Source organism: Pteropus vampyrus, unplaced genomic scaffold (genome assembly GCF_000151845.1).
Source record: "Pteropus vampyrus isolate Shadow unplaced genomic scaffold, Pvam_2.0 Scaffold341, whole genome shotgun sequence".
Taxonomy (NCBI): Eukaryota; Metazoa; Chordata; class Mammalia; order Chiroptera; family Pteropodidae; genus Pteropus; species Pteropus vampyrus.
In genome coordinates, this window is record NW_011889122.1 from 429,200 (window position 1) to 450,075 (window position 20,876).

General features: G+C 42.2%; 1 protein-coding gene and 1 non-coding gene across 2 annotated transcripts in view; one reads left to right on the forward strand and one right to left on the reverse strand.

Moving 5' to 3' along the window:
* The first annotated feature begins 11,654 nt into the window (after positions 1-11,654).
* The window catches only part of PPP1R13B (protein phosphatase 1 regulatory subunit 13B), a 49,861-nt gene continuing 40,639 nt past the window's right edge, over positions 11,655-20,876 (forward strand). The window contains exons 1-2 of the mRNA XM_023522354.1: positions 11,655-11,802; positions 18,548-18,667. Of these exons, the coding sequence (XP_023378122.1) occupies positions 11,655-11,802; positions 18,548-18,667 (268 nt within the window). The remainder of the gene's footprint in view (positions 11,803-18,547; positions 18,668-20,876) is intronic.
* On the reverse strand, positions 12,874-12,978 carry LOC111730940. The gene has a single exon (XR_002776875.1). It is a non-coding gene; the product is annotated as a U6 spliceosomal RNA (small nuclear RNA).

Sequence of the window (20,876 nt, forward strand, 5' to 3'; positions counted from 1 at the left end):
TCTCTGTTAGCTCCTTTTTTCACTTAAAGTGGCCACATTTGTTCTTAATTATATGGTCATCTCAATTACTACATCCCAGTTGAATGCCTTGGACTTATTAACAAAATTATGTCACTTAGCTTACGTTTTCCAGAATCCCATTGATATTTATGGAGCCCTCATAATATTTTCAAAGCATATTATGGGTCTATTTTATGATCAGCTACCGTTCATAATTTGCACTTAATGATGTGTCCCTGTGTAAATTTTATTTCGTGATTCTCTTTTGTGACTTAATTTCAATTAATTTCTATTATTTTGTTTTTTCATTTCTATCATTTGAAAAGTCCTGGGTTTTTTCCTAACGTTTTCAGTGCCCCAAATTGTTGTCAGTTATTTAAATACGGGAGAAGAAATGAGATTTGAGAGAACATTGTATGTCAGGCTTCTTGCTAGACATTTTACAGACCTTCTCATTTAATATTAAATAAACAGTGTAACTAGATAAACCGCCGAGAGGAGGCAGCCTGCAGGGCTGAGAATCGAGAGACCTGATTTCGGTCTGGGTTTTGTTACTAGATTTATTACTAGATTTATGTTAAGATTTATTAGCCTTGACAAATTATTTCCTTCTCTGGGCTTCTGCTTCCTCCTTTGTAAAATGGTGAAAGGTGGTGGTTAGATTAAGTTCCTTCTGGCTGTAAGATTTGATGACTGATCTTTAAGATAGCCTTAATTCAAAACTCTCTGCATATCCTTTTTAATTGCGTTGAATACTTACAAAAGGATTAAGAAGCTTAATCTACCCTAAGATTTAAGAAGCTTAAATGTACTCTAAAATAACTCAAAACACCTAAAATATTTTCCTCAAACAACTTTAGTGACTATTGGGGGCGGAGGGGAGGCACCTGTATGCAGTGCTCTCAAATTTGCAGCTTAAAATGTATGCTTTGACTAGGACTAGTGGGAATGTTACCTTAGGGAACACAATGTTTTATTTTTGTATTAAAATATGGATGATTGTGAGAGCATCCTGCGTGCTGAGCCAACGATAATATGTTAAGTATTTTGGGACCAGAGGGGAAAGAAGACATTTTGGCATCGTAGGAAGACAATAAGACCAAAGGAAAGATGATCTTGCCAACCTGAGCCCCATTTTCTCTCCTCTTCCGAGTGGAAACAGCCAGAGCTTTCAACTCGGTCCAGAGCTGAGGCCCTCGACCCTGTGGGGTGGAGGGAAGGGAGGGGTTCTCCGTAACAGGGCAGTCCCAGCTTCTCTTGCCTCCTCGAGGAGTTGCTGGGACCGAAGCCGCGTTCTTGCTGACCGTGTGAAAGTGCTTGTTCTTTTCCCTTTCTGAGGACGCGCAGCTTCTCGAAAATATCAACGTTCAGAATTCCAGCCGTTCTCCCAAATAGAGGCTGTTGTTTGGAAAGGTAAATAATAATAAGTAGCCTAATGTTTCAATAAGTGATGGAATGTATAATTCCCTCTTCAGAAGGAATGGTGTCGAAGTTTGGAAATTGTGCACAGACAGGTAAAGCTCTCTGATATCTGAGCGGACGCAAACCTCAGGACCCAGGTCAGGTCAGAAACAGAGGTGACTTCATAAGAGTGGGAAGGCCTGTTTTCATTGCAGCCGTTCTTAGCAGGGGTGGTTTTGCCCGCAGGCGGTCTAGGCCGTTGAGCGCATTCATCTCTGGATTTGATAATGAATCTACTAATTCACTCTTTTATATCCTAACCTATGTTTACTTTTCAAAGGGACGTGTCCATTGTATGTATAAAGTGGGTTCTTCCATTTTAAAGAATAGTTTGATTTTATGTTCCTATCTTATAACTTTTGGGTAAAGATTGTTTCTTATAGTTTCATAAGGATGAGAAACTTGAATAGCTACATTTTTTTTTCTTTTTTAAAGTGATCATGAATTTAAGCACTGTTTTGTTCCTGAGCTACTGGAGTAGAAACTTAAGCTTTGGACTCGGACACTGTGAGTCAGACACTCTGGCACTTCTTAGTCATGTGACCAGCCAGTCCTTCAGTCTGTCCACAGTGACAGGGTCATCCTAGCACCTGCTTTATCGGCCCGTCGGGAGAGCCCAGTGACATCATGTGGGCCGGCAAAGGGCCCGTCTGCTAGCACAGTAAGACCTGGAACAGTAGCCACTTTTATAATCAATAAATTATGAAACTCCTTTGATGTTTAGTATCTTGTTATGAACTTCATTCTGATTTTAGGCATATAAAATGTCAATACTAGCAGAATTTGAAAAAAAAAGAAACCATAGTAGCTGTATACGCACCATTTTCTTAAGCATAAAATATGCTCAAGGCATTTATTGTGGAAACTTCTGTAAAAGCTTTCAGGTTTCACTTTTTAAAGTTGATAACATAGCTTAGGCAAGTCTTTTTTTTTTTTAATAACAGGTTTTATATGGAGATGAGTAAATTAATGTCCAGTTTTCCTTTTCATAGTGATTTTTAGATCCTGGTTAGAGTCATTATGGAACAATGCTAACACTGGACTTTTTCTTCTTGGGACTCACCTAATTAGGTGAAACTCTATCCACCATATCACTCCGCTGTAACAACAGTGGTCTGTCTTGTTTCATTAGGATGTTTTATCATGGTTCATGTCATTAGCGCCTGAATTTAGATTCCACCGGGCCTAAGGGACATCTGTTTAAGTATTTTTTCTTTGTAAATGGTATAGATAATTTCCAGGCACTGGGACTTTTGTTTTCTACACTTCAGTTTTGCTTAGTTTTCTAAAGATGAGAGACATTTTAAGAATGGTAACTTGGAGCATTTTAAAGAAATTCAAAGTAGCATCCTGGTTTTTAAGAGCAGGCTGGAATCTGAAAGAGAAAATGGAGCCATTTTAAAAAGATAGGAGTGCTGTTAGACTTACTTTTCCTTTGTAAATCACATTCTCATTTTCTATCAGACAAATAGTATTTACTATCATGTCTCAAAACACATGATTATATTAAAGAGTTTTTCAGAGACGTAATTTTGCTGATTATCATTGTTGTTTCAAGCTTTGTTTCCTGCTGGCAAAAGGATTAGTACTCAACTTTTGCTATTGACAGATGGGATAAAACAGGATTTGTACAATTATAAATGTTTATTACTTGAAAAAGAAAAATATATACAAGGAAATGATATAATGTTTATTTAAAGTTGTTTACATTGGGAAAAATATTTTACTGATTGCATAGGTTGAACGATTGGCATAGCTAGATTTTTTTAAAGAACAGTTTTATTGATATATAATTCACAGCCTCTGGCAACCACTAATCTTTCAGTGTCTATGGATTTGCCTTTTCTGGGTGTTTCATGTAAATGGACGCATACGGTGTGGGCCTTTTGTATCTGCCTTCTTTCATTCGGCATGATGTTTCTGGAGCTCACCCATGTAGCATTCATTTCATTCCGTTTTATGACCAAGGTAACATTCCCTCGTGTAGAAAGATATGCCACATTGTGTTTATCCACTCATCAGTTTGGGCTGTTGCCACTTTTTGGCTATTATGAATAATGCTGCTATAAATATTTGTGTTCAGATGTTTGTGTAGACATGTTATTCTCTTGGATATGTATCTAGGAGTAGAGAGATGTTTTCTTATTAATACATATAAGAATATATTTTCTTAAATTTTACAAAGAAATATGTAGGAAGAGGAAGCCTTATTCTGAGAATTGTTGGTACACCTAATTTAAATTTTGAAAGGTCAGGAAAATTTAATTAGAACGTCTGTATAGTGTTAGCGAGATAATCTTTATACTTGACAAAGTAGAAAAATGTATGGTTCTTTGTTCTGATTTCCTTGTATAATGATTAACTGCATTTCAGATAATTTCAGCTATAAAAACTAGATAAAACTTGGTTAATTGAGAGGTTATTAAATAATGGGAAGTATATTGTAAGTAGGAAGGTTTTTATGAAAACTTTTGCTGTCTTTTTTATTTCGAAGTAGTTTAAAGTAGTGGTTCAGCTCGTAGCTTTGGAGTCAGACCAGGGTTAAATCCCGCTCTGGTATTTATTAGCTCGGTGACTGTGAAGAAGTTATTTAACTTCTCCAAGCCTCCTTTTTCTAATCTGTAAAATTAAGGGCGGTATCTGCCTCACAAAGTCGGTGTGAGAATTGAATGCATGAAGTGCATATCCCAGTACCTGGTCATAAGCACCAATAAATGGGGATGGCAGCGCCTTTCTCGCCCAGCGGAGGGATTTTTCAGTGAGTCATGGTGGGTTTCCTGAGGCCCCTGGAGCAGTGTCTTTCAGACTCCTTGCTTCTCTCACTTGGCACGACCCACACTAAGAAGCACCTCTTTCAAGGCGGCCGAGCCATCCACACACATCCACACACACGTATCTGTGTATGTGGGTACGCGTAGCCAGAATGTCAAGAGACAACACTGTCCTTTACCATGTGTGGTGTACTATTTTTTATTTTAAATTAATAGACTTTGTTTTTTAGAGAAGTTTTAGGTTTACAGAAAAATCGAGCCCCACGAGTTTCCCGTTATTAACGTCTTGCGTTAGTGGGGTGCCTGTGTTACAACTGATGAGCTCGTGTCGACACCTCATTAATAACTAAAGCCCATAGTTTGCATGGGGTTCCCAGTCTGTGCTGTACAGGTCTCTGGCTTTCAACGATACGTAATGTCATTTATCCACCACTGTAGCCTCAGACAGTAGTGTCACTGCCCTAAAGACCGCCTGTGCTTCGCTCACTCATCCCGACCCCTACAGTTTTTCCTTTTCCAGAATGTCATATCGTTGGAATCATATAGTATGTAGCCTTTTCAGACTGGTTTCTTTCACTTAGCAAGATGTGTTTACATTTCCTCCATGTCTGTCTGTGACTTGATAGCTCACTTCTTTTTATCACTGAATAATACTCCATTGTCTGGATTTACCACCATTTATCCATTCACCTACTAAAGAATATCTTGGTGGCTTCCAAATTTAGCAGTTATGAGTAAAGCCGCTATAAGCATGCATGTCTAGGTTTTCGTGTGGATATATTTTCAGTTCATTTGGGTAAATACCAAGGATCTCAGTTGCTGGATCCTATGGTAAGATTCTGTTTAGTTTTGTTAGAAACTGCCAGATTGTCTTCCAGTGACTGTACCATTTTCTGTTCCCACCAGCCGGACCCCGTTGCTCCCCGTTGGGTCTGGGTGACTTCTGCCAAATATCACAGAAGTGTGATGGCCTCCTGACTTTCACATTAACATTTTTAAAAGATTTTTTTTCTTCTTTCTGATGTGGGTTAACTCAGTGACTTAGAAGGGTAAAGTATTAGCCATCTTTTCCTTTAGAGACCTCGAAGATGAGAAGGCAGGCGCCTGCCTTTCACGTCTTGCCCTGTTGTACTTTGGGGAGTTCACTGCGTGTGCTGTGCTGGGTGCTGCTCCGGGTACCAGCGACGCAGCAGTGAACCGACTAAAACTCCTACTCTCAAGGCGCATACGTTCTGGGGGGAGGAGACAGGATAAGCTGACCTGTCACACGTTAGGTGGCGGGAGGGAGTGCTTAGAAGGAACGAATAAGACTCGGGGTGGGGGTGGAGGCTGAGAGCATTGGAAGGGGCCGGGCGCGCGAGGTTGGTGGGGGAGCGCTCCCCTGGGAGGCCACGGTGGGAGAGTCAGAGGCGTGGAGTGGGGGGGCGGGCAGAGGCCCTGAGAAGGGAGGGTCGTGAGAATGCAGCGTGACCGGAGCAGGGGACGAAGGGAGGGGCAGGGAGAGGCGACCGGAGTGGCGTGTATATGGGGTGCAGGTCACGTCAGGCCTTGTGCACCGGACTTTGGGCTTTGGGATTTACCCTGAGGGACGCTGGAAACCACTGGAGGGTTTTGAGTGAAGAGTGACCGTCTGAAGGGCAGGAGAGGGAGCAGGTGGCTCGTGCAGCCACGCAGGCTGCGAGGGGGCGGGGCGGGGGCCAGGGAGGCCGGTGGACACGAGCGGTCAGATCTGGGTGACTTCGGAGTCAGGGTTGATGGTGTCGCCAGTGCGTCGTTTGCGAGCATGACAGGGAAGGGGCCCGCCGCTGGCCGCCCGTCTGGCTCGTGCTCCTGCTCTGGTGCGTGGGCGCCGCGCCCGCCCCTGGCCTGTGCTTTTCTGTCCCTGGGAGAGGCCCTCGGCTGGCCTTAGACTTGTGGCCCCGAGAAAGCTGTCCCCTTTCCCCACCCCACCTGACCCCTTCTATGGCTGTTTATTCAGAAGCCAGCAAGTACATTTTACAAGTCCCTGCAGTTTGGTGTCGCTTTATTGATCTCGTTTCTCCTCAGTTATCTTGTTACCCTGAGTTCCCAGTCCGCTGGACGCTGCAAGTAGGTGGGGTTGGTGAGCGTGGGGTCTGACGCTCCCGTGAGTGAGCCGGGGCCACAGGAGCCCGACACACGTCCTAAAGGGTGTCCCACCCCTTGAGACGCCAAGACCGGAGGAGACGAGGGAGCAGCCTCCCCGGGCCGTGCCGGTGACACCGGCGACACTGGTGGCCGAGCCACGAACGGAGCTGGAGTTCCGTACCCCCGGCTGCTTCCTGCCACAGCAGCGGAGTCCCTTATTTCCCTTTCTGGACTTTTATAGTTCCTACTTTTTAAAAACAGCTTTATTGAGGTATAGTTTATATACCATAAAATTCACTCATTTTAAGAGAACAATTTAATGATCTTAGTAAATTTGCAGAGTTGTGCGACCATTACCACTATAATTTTAGAACGTGTCTGTCACCACAAGAAGGAAATTTTGTGCCTATTTGCAGTCACTCCTCATTTCATCTCACTCCTGTCTCTGTGGATTTGCCGATTACAGACATTTCACATAGATAGAATCACACGCTGTGTGGTCTTTTGTGTCTGGCCCTTTGACCTAACCGTTTTCAGGGCCCATCCATGTTGTTGCCTGCGTTAGCGCTTTGCTCCTTTTTATGGCCAGATAATATTCCATTGTACAACAAACCACATTTTCTTTACCCGTTCATCGGTTAATGCACATTTGGGTGGTTTTCACTTTTTAGCTACTATGAATAACGCTATGAACATTTGCATGTGAGACTTCGTGTGGACGTATAGTTTTATTCTTTTCGGTAGGTACCTAGGAGCGGAATTGCTGGGTTATATCGTAAATCTATGTTCACCATCTTAAGAAACCGCCGAGTGTTTTTTCAGAATGACTGTAGCGTCTGCATCTCTGCCGCCCGTGCGCGAGGACTTTAGCTCTTCCACATCCTCATCAACAGTTGTCATCGCCTGTTTTTTCGCTTGTAGGACAGTTCCTTTTTTTCTCCTCCATTTTGGGTGGTTCTCGCTCCCTCACCCCCCCCTTTACTGAGATATAATTGACACATACCATTGTGTACAGTGATGATGTGATGCATGTATATATTGCAGATAGTTCCTATTTTTTAATGGGTCATACATCCCTAATTTGTGCTTTGCTTGATTTTCTTAGACCAAGAACGTCTTTTAAATACCAAGTTTGTAAACATTTTAAAAGCTCTATGTAGATATTTAAATAAGTGATTGATTCCGGTTGATTCTTTTCATAGCTCAGACATTCTTGAAAGTAAGGATGAGGTGACCTCTTAAGTTACTGACATGGTTCTGTGCAGCCTGCCCGCCAGGCCTCCTCCATCCTCCATCCTCCATCCTCCATCCTCCATCCCCCATCCCCCATCCCCCATCCCCCAGCCCCCATCCCCGAGTACCACTCACGTGTCCCGCGCTCTACTCGGGTGCTTCGTCAGAGAACGCATGTCCTCCCTCGGTGGCCTTATGATCCTGGGCTTTTCAGAATTCTTTGTAAATACAAATATGTGCAGCTTGTTGACACACTTAGATGATTTCAGGTAACGGGTCATAACTCACTCCTCTGAGTCACAAGTACTGTTTCAGTGGGAGACGTAATCACGAAATCCACTGATAATTTAGTGTAAGAATGTTGTACTAAAAATAGTCACAGTGTGTCACAGGAGAGCAGAGGAGGCTCTGTCCCAGATCGGGGCAGGATGAGTAGACAGTAGGGTCAGGAAATATTTCTGAAAGGGGGCGGACATTTGGGCGCGATGGGGAAGGGTGAGCAGGGCTGGGACGGAGGCAGCAGTCTGAGGAAGGCGTAAGTAGGACATCATGTCCTCACATGCTTGTTACAGCACAAGAGTATACATCTGAGCATGTTTCCCTAACTGTAGTGAACCAGATCTTTTGTTTTCAACATGTTAATCTTTTAGGAAGGTTAAACATTAACTTCTTTTTACCTTTAGCAGTTTCTTTTGTTCGTTTAATCCTTAACCCTATTGAGTTTTAAACATACTATTAAGAAAGGAAAAATGACACTAATTAGATTGACACACTATCAATTGTAAGATATACTTAGATTTCAGAGATGTTACAATATAAACGAAGTGCTTCTAGAATCAATACTATATGATATTTGTGTTGGAGATTTTTTTTTTTTTTAAGCTAAAGAAATCTTGCTGGAATAACAGCGGTCACATGTCTTTTCAACTTTAATTTTAGTGATGCTTGGGGCGGGGCGGGGGGGTGGTTATGTACCAGCCAGGTCAATGTCAGCTTAATTTATCTTGAAAGTTTTTAAATCTATCATGATTATAATGAAATTAACTTTGATTGAATAATAGAGGGGGAACATGAATTTTGCTAAGATTGGGGAAAATAGGATTTACTAGAGACTACAAAATAGAATTAAAAAGTGAAGTGATGTTTGATGACTTTTGCATAAGTTTTCTGGGAGTTCTTAGCTTTTAAAAATCAATGTTCAGACTCACAGCTCTGCCAGTCTGCCTCTCCTCCCCCTCCCCCGTCACGTTGAACTTGGTCATGAGCTGGGAAGTCTCAGTAATTCAGAGTGCCCCAAAACAGTGTTTGGTGATTGTTCATTCTGACAGCAGGTTCCTAAAGGACTCTACTTTTCAGAGCAAGTAAGCACAAGTCGTGCCGCCCGGGTGCGACAGGGCTGCTCGGTGCCCGTGGGTGGGGAGGGAGAGCATGCAAGACACTGGTTCTGGCCAGAGCCCTATCTTGCAGAAACAAACGATTATGTAAGTGGCTGCTAGCTTACAATGCTGAGGACAAACCATGGGCTACTGTGGTAGGCACGGGGGCAAGGGGTGAGGGTGACAGACAGAAGAGCTGAGGGGACAGGCCGCTCTACCCGTTACTAGCGAGCTGTAGTAATAGCACTTGACAAGGCATTAACATATTTTCACTAATTTGAAATTTTGCTCTAAAAAGCATGGCTTGGGAAAATATATTATTAGATCTTGAAAAGCTAGGCTTTGAGATCACATGGGAAAATATTTACCATTAGAAGTGTGAAATAAGTGCACGTAAACAAGAATAAAAATATATTTCCTTTGTTCAGGCCCTTTCAGTCCTGGACTTGTGTGCACCAGAGCTAGGAATTACCTATTTTATTCCGAGTTCTATAGATTCCAGGCCATTTATTTCAGTATTCAAAAGCCCCCAGTTTTTAAAATAAATTCCTCTTATGGGTTAATGAGCAGAAATAACTTTAATTTCTTAGAAAATAGAAATGTGTTTATAATATCCAAGAGGAACTGAAGGAACAAATGATGCTCATTGAACAGACTGGATACATCTTACTTAGATTTCGTGCAGTATTTTCTCAGCTCAGTGGTATGGTGGAGGTTTTACATCTGTGTGTCATTCATGGCGACAACCAGATCATGGTGTGCCTGCCGTGTGCCAGACACTGATGAGGCCGTGGGAGATGGAAGTCTGAATCGCCTGGAGGAGCGTAGAGCCTGGGGAGGGGCGGGAGACGGGCTAATGCCGTGATGTAACAAAGACACCTGTGAGCAGTTCCCGGATCACAAAGGAGGGACTGTGTATCCTCCCTGGTGAGGAGGTGGAGAAGGGGGCTTTGGCAGAGGTGGTAGCAAATGAGCTGAGTTGCGAAGGGTGAATAGGAGTTTTCCGGCAAAGAGGAAGGACGCTTCAGCAGGCGGACAGCAGCCTGAGAGATCTTGATTGGAGTTCAGGGAACAAGGTCAAGGTTCCGTGCAGGCAGCCACTGGGACTGGAAGGCTAATGTTGCTGGATCTCATAATATATCCCATTGATCTGTTTGTGTGCTAGGAGGGTTGTGAGCAATCAGATTTGCAGGTTATCCTGTAGCGTTGGCTTTCTCAGAAGGTATTCTGTGGAAATCCAAGCCCTACGAGTCTCTGGGGGAAAAAAGTGTACTTTAGCAGTACAGCATTAGACTCTACGTGCTAGGTAAAGACACCTGTTTCATGTTTATATTCCAGAAAAAAATGTTCTGGGAAAGGGCTGCTGTTGGGCCTTGCAGAGCTCCTGAGTGTTTTAATCCGGGGAGTGACTTCACTTGATTGACATTTAGAAAATAAACTGGCAGAAGGGTAGGTAGGTGGGGGGAGATTTGTGACAAGGAAACCAGTTTGTAGCTGTTTTCAGTTTCAGTTCTGTAAAATTGGTCATTGATATAAAATTGGTCATCTAATTCCTAAGATGTTTAATCTTAGGAATTTAGAGTACTTCTAAGAAAAAATATTTTAACAACGAACTCAAATACTTAGTTGACAGATGAGATTTTTAAGAGGAGAATTTGGGGCAAATGCAGATTTTGTTGCTGATTTTGATCAAAGATTAAACAGAAATACTTTATAATAATGCTGTCTGATGAAAGAAAATCTTTGGTTTAAATTGTACTTAAGGAGTATATTTTTTTTTAAAAAAAAATTTCTTCCAGTATAATCTCTCCAGATCTTAGATCAAAGTGGGGTAGGCTTTTTTAAAGACAAAAAATGCTAGGCATTTTTTATTTTTTAGTTTTTCAAATATATTGTAATGTGTTTTTATATTTAAGGTCCATTTGCATTTCTTTTACTGTGATATATTATTATCTCAGCCAGTTTTTTAAAATAAATTGGAATTTCGATCTTTTTGTTACACTTTTAGAAGCCCTTTATGTATTGAGATTAGCCTTTTATTTGTAATATGAGTTGCAAATAGTTTTCTCTTAGTTGTCTTTTTTGCTTTGTAAAATTACTTGAATATATGTGTAATTACTTGAATATATAAAATTTTTAATGGTGTCTGGGTTTTGAGTCATAGAAAGGGCTTCTGTACTCCAAGGTTAAAAAAGGAACTTACACAGTTTTATCCTAGAACTTTTATAATTTTATGATTTATATTGAAATATTTGATCTACTAGGAATTTATGCTAGTGTATGATGCGCAGATGAATCCATTTTTTTTCCAGATGGGTATTTGAATTGCTCAGACATCACTTATTGTACAGTCTCTTTCCTCCTCAATGTTGAGATGTTGCCTTCATCATTTACTGTTTTCCGTTTCTGGGTTTCATATGTGCCATGATCTATTTATGTGCTAGTGCTGCAGTATTTTGAGGCTTTATGATATCTGGTAATGCTAATCTTCTAATACTCTTTCGGAATTTTCCTTTTTTTACAGGTTAATGTTTCTACATGAACTTTAAAATCAGCTTATATATGTCCAAAAACTAATCCTGCAGGCATTTTGGGCAGAGCAGGGGGCAGGGGTGGCGGTGGGGAGGAGGGGCGATCACTTTCAGTTTACAGATTAATCTCCTTATGATAATGCCTCTAGTCGTAGCTTTAATCTTTTCTCTTACAGATGATATTAACCGTCTTCTTGAGCAACAATGAACAGATTTTGACAGAAGTTCCTATAACACCAGAAACAACATGTCGAGATGTCGTGGAATTTTGCAAGGAACCTGGAGAAGGCAGTTGCCATCTGGCTGAAGTGTGGCGGGGGAATGGTATGTATTAGGCTCTGTAACGGCTACTGGCACATGAAATTTAATGTGTATCAAATGCAGAATATTGTTTCTGATTCTTAGCTATCTGTGCTTAGAAGGAATTGAGTGATGAAAATATAAACTAGCATTATATTACATGGGGACAGGATTTTCAGGTGCTTTTGTGGAAAAGCACGTGGTGTGATTTGAAGCCGACTGCAGCCGTCGTCTATGGTAGGCGGCCGGGGCGGCCCCGATCCGCGCTAGACGACAGTGCCCTGTCCGCTGAGGCTGGGCAGCGCCTTGCTTCCCACACCTCCAGTGGCTCATCTGTTTTTCTTTTCTCCGTGATAACTTTGTGAAGGCAGAAACATTATTGTGTTTCCCGTGTACAAAATCCTTTAAATACTAGGCCCTCCATAAATATTTGTGTATTAAAGTGAAAAGAGTAAATACTGGCGCTTGCATTTAAGGACTTTGTCAGCAAGCTGGTCAGTGCAGGTAATGTGATTCCTCAATACAGCAAACTGTGAAGTCCTTTGGATGCCAAAGCAGGGGTTGAATTTAGATAGGATGGGGCACACTAAGCCAGGGGAGCGATGCGAAGGTCGGACAGGAGAATACGAGCATGATGTGCTCCGAAGGCGCTCCTGGGGCGGGGGGTGCGCTACTGGGGGGCGCTGCTGGGGAAGGCAGGCGTCAGGGTAAAGACTAGACTGGCTGGCGCAGAGTCTGCAGCACGCGGGGGTAACTGGGCTGGAGGGGTCTGTACTGGAAAGTAAGAGAACGTTCAGTTGGAACATTTGGAGTTCAAGGTGATAATGAGATAAGCATCCAGTGGAATTATTTAAAGGGCCTTAGGGATAATCAGTGAATTTGACATTTTTTAATTTTTAAATTGAGGTGTAATTGACAACATGATATTAGTTTCAGTGTACAGCATAATGATTCAATATCTGTGTGTATATTTTACAAAATGATCACCATAAGTCTGATTAACCATAGTTACCCTCCGTCACCATACACAGTTACAGAATTTTTTTTCTTGTGATGAGAACTTTTAAGATCGTAGCAGATTTCAAATATGCAATCAAAAGTACGGAATGCTTCACGGATTAGCATGTTATCTTTGCACAGGGCCATGCTCATTTCTCCGTATTGTTCCAATTTTAGTGTATATGCTGCCAAAGTGAGCGCTCTTTTAAATTTATTTCAATCATAGTTTACGTGCAATATTATATTAGTTTTAGACGTATAACATAGCGATTAGGCATTTACATACCTTACGACGTGCTCCCCACGGTAAGTCTAGTGCCACCTGACGCCCCACGTGGTTATTACAGTGTTAGTGACTGCGTTCCCTGTGCCATCCCTTGACATCTCCGTGACTTCTTATAACTGGCAATTCGTACTTAATCTTCTTCACTGTTTTTGCCTACTCCCTCACCCCGCTCCTGGCAGCCATTAGTTCATTCTCTGTATCTGAGTTTCTGTTTCGTTTTGTCTGTTCATTTGTCTTTTAGGTTCCACATATAAGGGAGATCACATGGTATTTATCTTTCTCTGTCTGACTTACTTCACTTAGCATAATACCTTCTAGGTATTATACCCTCTAGGTACATGTCACAAATGGCAAGATTTCATTCTTTTTTATGACTGAGTAATATTCCATTGTATGTATGTACCGCCTCTTCTTTATCCATTCATCTAGCGATGATGGGTGGACACCTAGGTTGCTTCCATATCTTGGCTGTCGTTAAATCATGCTGCAGTGAGCGTAGGAGAGTATATATCTTTTCAAATTAGTGTTTTCGATTTCTTCAGATAAATAGAAGTGGGATTGCTGGGTCACGTAGTAGTTCTATTTTTAATGTCTTTATTAGGAATCATAATATTCTTTGTTGTCTTTTTTGACAGTAGCCATTCTGACAGATGTGAGGTGATATCTCACTGTGGTTCTGATTTGCATTTCCCTGAGGATTAGTGATGTTGAGCATCTTTTCACATGCCTGATGGCGATCTGTATGTCCTCTTTGGAGAAATGCCTATCCAGGTCCTCTGCCCATTTTTTAATTGGACTGTTGGTGTTTGATGTAGAGTTGTATGAGTTTTTGATATATTTTGGATATTAACCCCTTATCGGATATATCATTTGCAAATACCTTCTCTCACAGTAGGTCACCTTTTTGTTTGGTTGATCGTTTCCTTTGTGGTGCAAAAACTTTTTTGTTTGTTGTAGTCTCATTTGTTTATTTTTTCTTTTGTTGTCTTTGCCCTAGGAGACATATCCAAAAAGATATTGCTGAGAGTGATGTCAGAGAGTTCACTGCCTGTGTTTTCTTCTAGGAGTTTTATGGTTTCAGGTCTCATATTTAAGTCTTTAATCCATTTCGAGTTTATTTTTGTATGTGCTTTAAGAAAGTGCTCTAGTTTTTTGTTTTTTTTTTCATATATCTGTCCAGCATCATTTATTGACAAGATCGTCATAACCCAGTTGTATATTCTTGCCTCCTTTGGTGTAGATTAACTGACCGTATCGGCGTGGGCCTATTTCTGGGCTCTCTATTCTGTTCCATCGATCTAGCGTCTGTTTGTACGCCAGTACCATGCTGTTTGGATTACGAAAGCTTTGTAGCATAGTTTGATATCAGGTAGTGCGACACCTCCAACTTTGTTCTTTCTCAGTATTGCTTTGGCTATTTGGCTGTTGCTTTGGGGTTTCAAATAAAAGTTAGTATTATTTATTCTAGTTCTATGAAAGATATGCCATTGGTATTTTGATAAGAATTGCATTGAATTGTAGATTGCTTTGGGTAATACGGCTACTTGACTGGTATTATTTCTTCTAATCCATGAGCACGTTATATCCTTCCATTATTTGTGACTTCTTCATTTTCTTACATCAATATCTTATAGTTCTCAGAATATAGGTCTTTTACCTTTTTGGTTAAATTTATTTGTAGGTATTTTATTCTTTGCGATACAATTGTAAATGGGATTATTTTCTTAATTTTCTTTCTGATAACTCGTTATTAGTGTATAAAATTGCAACCGATTTCTGAATATTAATCTTGTATCCATCCTGCAACTTTACTGAATTCATTTATTAGTTCTCACAGTTTTTTGGTGGAATCTTTAGGGTTTTCTATAGATATAGTATCATGTCATCTACAAATAATGAGAGTTTTATTTCTTCCTTTCCGATGTGGATGTCTTTTATTTCTTGTCTGATTGCTGTGGCTAGGACTTCTAATACGATGTTGAGTAAAAGTGGTGAGAGCGAGAATCCTTGTCTTATTTCTGATCTTAGAGAAAAACAGATTTTCACTGTTGAATATGATGTCCGCTGTGGGTTTGTCTTACATGGGCTTTATCATGTCGAAGTATGTTCCCTCTATCCCCATCTTGCTGAGAGATTTTTTTTTATCATAAATAGATGTTAGATTTTGTCAGATGCGTTTTCTACATCTGTTGATGTGATCGTATGAGTTTTTTAGCCTTAGTTTTGTTTATGTGGTGTATCATGTTGATTGATTTGTGGATATTGCACCAACCTTGCATCCCTGGAATAAATCCCACTTGATCATGGTATATGATCCTTTTAATGTATTGTTGAATTTGGTTTGCTCGTATTTGGTGAGTATTTTTGCGTTTCTGTTCATTGAGGACATTGGCCTTGTCTCCAAGCCCATCTGAAATCATAACCTGTGTATTGACTTCGTCAGGAATGAGGACCATCACCTCGGAGCACAGGGAGTCACAGCATATTATGTTTGCCTTGGCTTTTATACGTGTTGTTACCATCATCTAGAACAGATCCTAGCACCCACCCCACTTTGCTTGGCTAACTTCTGTCCATTCTTAGCCACTCATCCCTTCCTTGAATCTCAGAGGGTGTTAAGTGTCCCTCCTCTATGCTCCAGTACTGTCATAGTATTTACCAAAACACGAGCTTTCATAGTTCTTTCGTTGTACTGAAATTCCTGAAGGTAGGAACTTGTCTCTTCATTATCATATCCCCAGTGCCCAGCCCAGTGCTCAGAACAGGCCCTTAATAAACACTTAAATCATTGAGTAAAATAGAGCAGCAAAGCTGGATTTCGAAGCGATATATCCTAATGGATGAGATTCTAGTGGATGAGAAAGGCTATAACAGCCTTTCTCAATCTTTTTACCCTAGAGGAACTCTTACAATAATTTTCAGGCTTCAGAGAACCCCACCATAGAAACGATTGCCTCTGTAACTCATGGCGTATTTGTGTGATCTGTGTGTCATGAGCATAATCCAGTGTGATTATTGGTGCTTTCGAGGAAAGAACATTTCCCCGTGGACCTGTGTAGTAGTTTGCCGGGGCTGCCACAGCACAGCGCCACAGACCAGGCGGTTAAACCATGGAAACTTATTTGCTCACAGTTCCGGAGGACCGAGGTCTGAGACCGAGGCGTCGGTGGGCTTACTTTCTCCTGAGGCCTCTCTCCTTGGCTCACAGATGGTTGCCTTCTCCCCGTTTCTCATGTGGCCATCCCTGTGTGTGTCGGTGCCCTGATCTCTTCCTCCTATAAAGACACCAGTCATATTAGGGCCCACCCTGATGGCCTCATTTTAACTTATTACCTCTTTAAAGATCCTGTTTCCAAATAAGATCACATTCTGAGGTCCTGGATGTTAGGACTTCAACTTTGTGAGCCGATGGAGGTAACTCAGCTCGGGCCGTGATGCTCTGTTCATTTGGCTGGTTTATTCCGCTGCTCTTTGTGGTTTCTTCCCCATACAGGGTGTCAGCGCGAATGCAAGTCGGCAGTGTATGTAGATCCTTCCGTTTTTCTTTTGTGGTAGGTCCTCCTTGATTTTCTTTTTGCCTTACTCAAGATTGACTAAAACTGTTATCCTAGATTTCACTTAAATAAGATGCTGATGAGGTATTTATTACATGAGATGTATAGGGTAGTTTTGTTAAAACAGAAATGATGTTTTAGTTAACCTTTCTTATTTAAAAGAAGGTAGCGAAGTTTAGCTTGCTTTTCTTGAAATTAATCTTCTCTTTAAAATTTTTAATTTGTAAAAGGACATAATAAATTTCTGTTAAATAAGCGGCTTAAGACAAAATTGGAGTTAATTTTTATAGTTACACCCAGACTTGGCACATTTAAGTAAAGGTCGTGAATTCATTTTAATTTAAAAAATGTAAACATGAAATTTTATTGATAACGTTGGTTAGTAAAGTGACCAAAATTAAAGCTACTAACACCACAAGCCAAAGCAGTAGTAATAAAAATAAGGCCTAAGACACAATTTTATGCAAAACTGAGGCATATAATTAGGCTTAAATCTAGACCTCATGGTTCTAAAATTAGAATACACATTTTTAAAAATCTCCTATAGGCCTACATACATAATAGGTGTTACTTTCAAAACTAAAGTAATGGGATGATACTGACTTCGTTAATGTTCAGTGTTTTATTACGGTAACAGTTCAAGTTGAACGCTAGCTAGGCACACGCAGATTTCATTTTCAGCTGAGAGGCGGCCGTTTCCGTTGTTGCCCTCGTGTTTGCTGGGGAGGGTGAGGTTCGCCTCTGCGTGTCGGGAGGCGGGGCGTAGCCGCACGCTGCGTGGCGCGGTTCTGGGAATGGCGGGATTCTCTCTTTTACAGAAACCTAGCACTTCTTGGGGGTACGTCCAGTCACACGTTGGATGTGTGATCCGATTGCAGCCCGCAGAGTTTTCTCTTGTCTCAAAGTCACGTTCTCGGACTGAGCAGAAGGGCGCTCACCCAGCCACACGCTTGTGTCGGAAGGAGGAAAAGTGCCCTGCGGCTGTTGTGCCCCAGCAGGCCCTGTGTGGCCTCGGCCTCGGCCCCTCCCTCACTCCCCAGCACAGGCGGCGCCGGGAGTGTACGGGACAGGACTGCCTTTCTTTTCCTTTTCCTTTTCTTGCCTTTAAATTGAGATGGAATTCACAGGACATAAAAATCACTATTTTAAAGTGTACAATTCAAAAAAAAAACCAAATAAAAAAAATAAAGTGTACAATTCAGTGGTTTTTCAGGACATTCACCAAGCTCTGTACCTCCCATTCCTTCCTCCCCCGGCCTCTGGCGACCACTGTGTTACTTCCTGGCTCTGTGCATTTGACGGGCTCGGTACTCACAGAAATGGGGTCATGCACTATGTGACCTCTGTTGTCCGGCTTCTTTCACTGAGAATAATGTTTTCTAGGTTCATCCGCATTGTTGCCTATATCAGCACTTCATTCTTTTTTTTTTTTTTGGCTGAGCGGTATCTCTGTTTTAGCTACATTCATTGGTTGATGGACATTTGGCTTTTTCCACTTTTTGGCTACTGTAAATAAATAATGCTGCTATGAACAGTGATGTACAAGTGTTTCGGGGGTTCCCTGAACTGCCAGGAAGTACACTGTCCACATCTAATTACCACGTGTAGCGTTTTGATGAATAACAAGGTTCCACAATTTGTTGAAATATTTCTGTGAAGAGCGGGAGGCACACTGCTTCATAAAATGTTTAAAGGGATTTTTTTCGATGTTACCTATTTAATGTTGCAGAATTGCTTTTATGTTTACTTCTCGTGTTTATTACCTAAAGCATTTCCCAATACTGCTTTTGTTTCATTAAGGTTAAAATTTAAGACTTGTAATATTCTTAAATTCTAATATATCTGTATACGTTTATTTAAATTTATTTTTACTTTTGCGTTTGGTAGGAATTATTTTATTTGTTTCTGAGGTAAATGTGTTTTTTCCTAGAGCGCCCCATCCCCTTCGATCATATGATGTATGAACATCTTCAGAAGTGGGGGCCACGGAGGGAGGAAGTGAAATTTTTCCTTCGCCACGAGGACTCCCCAGCTGAGAGCAGTGAGCAAGGTAGATAAGTGCTCCCCCATTCGTTAATTTTTGCCCTAAAAGTTAATTTAAAAAAAAATAGGAATAAATATTAAAATAAATGAACTCGTGCTATTTTTTCCCTCCCAGGCGGTGAGGGGACTAACTGGTGTCACAGGTTCCCGTGACCTCTGTTATGCAGTTCACGACAACTTTGTGCTTTTCAGGCCCCCGGCCCCTTGCTTCCTTCTCAGGCTCCAGAGTTAGTCCCACAGTGCACTCAGACATGGGAGGGGGGCCAGCCGTTTGAGGAACTGCTTTTGATAAATGTCAGATGGCTCACATCTAGATTTTAAGAATAAATAAAACGGTGAAAGGATTAGAAAAATCCTGGGAAATGTTTTGGGGATTTTTAAAAAATTTTATGATGAACAAGACCTTTCTAAGTGTAACACTAAACTGTAAAAGAAGAGACAAAGTGAGTTGTTAAAAAACCGCGTGGCAGTAGCCACTCCAAGCAAAGTCAAAAGACGTCGTGAACTTGGAAACAGCATTTATAGCTCATATGGCAAAGGGCTAATTTCTTTTACATATAAAGAATTCCTTAAAATCAATAAGCAAAAAAAAAAGGTAAAAAAAACTATTGAAATATACAAATATGCAGTTATAGAACAGGAAAATCCATGGCCCAGAATTTATGAGAAGATGCTCAGCCTTCCTCCTGCTAAAGAAATGCAGGGACAACACCGAGGTGTGCGGTTCCGCCCGTCGCGCTGGCAGGGATCGGAACGTTTCATGACACGGCGCTGGCAAGGAAGTCGAGCAGCAGGCACGTGTCCACCTTGCCCTGGGAGTGTCAGCTGGCAGTTTTCGTAGGGGGCAATTTGGTAATATCTGTTGTGCTTTCAAAAGCATAAAACCTTTCACCCATGAGTCTCACTTTCGAGGCCTCATTGTCGAGCGGCGCCTGCACACATACAGAATGACACGGCACAGTGTTACTCGTGCAGCACTGCTGGTAGGGAGGACTCCTAGGCGCCTGCCAGAGCAGCGGGCTGACGAAAGCCTGGCGCATCCAAACAGTGGCCTGATCTGCGCCATGAACAGCCACAAAGCTCTGCCCTGGCCTGTGCCACCTCCCACACATGACGTGTGTAAGCACCGTGCAAAACAGTGTGCACACGTGCTACCCTCCGTGTGACGCAGACAGCAGAGTAACTGTGTGTCCATGTTGGCGTGTGCATGTGTGAAAGGTCTTTGAAAGGATAAGAAACCGGTGACCTTGCTGGCCTGAGGGAAGGCCGCGGGCTGGGGCGGGAGGGAAATTCATTCATCTATATCTGTTGGTTCCTTTCGCATTTTGAACTGTGGGAATATACTGCCTCTTTCTGAATTAAAGAAAAGAAGGGAATTTTTTTACTGAAAGCGTATATACTGTACAGTTAAGATATGCTTAATTCGCTGTTTAACAGTGATTGTGGATTATTTCTGGTATTTAAAAAAGTAAACAATGAAAGGATATTCTGTAAAAAGATTTCTTTATTGCAGATGATCCCCCTTTGTTTGTATTCTGTGTTAAAGGACATTTTGCCCCTAGGATGAGTTACTGTCTCCTTTAAAATCGTCTTTCATAGCTGTGAATACTGTCACAGCGCCGTGCTTTCCAGCGCCCCACGACTTCTGGGTTCATCCCACTGGCCGTCGTCACCTGGAGGCAGGAGAGCCAGGTTCCGGTCCGGCCCGTCGTCCACTGTTGCACCATAGACGAGGGCCTTGCCTCTGCCTCTGCACAAACCCCGCTGCGGAGGCCGTGACTGGCTGACGGCCACGTGCTCTCCTAGCGCTAAGGACTGTGCCAGCTTCTGCCCGAGCTCTCGGGCATGCGTGCCCGCCCTGGCCCAGCTGTGCTGTCACCGATGTGTGTTACAGGACCCTCGGTGTCCTGGGCTGGTGAGGTGGGGGCCTTATTTGATTCTCACTTTACCAAGTCTATCAGTATCAGGGATATGTAGCTGTCCGGGGTCATGAGGCAGGTGACAGCGCTGGCCTTCTGTTTGGCTTCCGTGGTTGCACCGTGGTGCTGCCCAGTCAGGTCATGTCCATGCAGCTGTATGTGAGATGTGGGGGGCAGGCGGGTGTCGGCCTGGGCGGCAGTGAGGACACGGGCCTCCGCGCCGAGCTGTCAGCAGAGGCGTCTGGGGAGATGGGCTTGAGTGGGCCTCGAGGAATGAGTTTAGCTTTGGGGGGACAG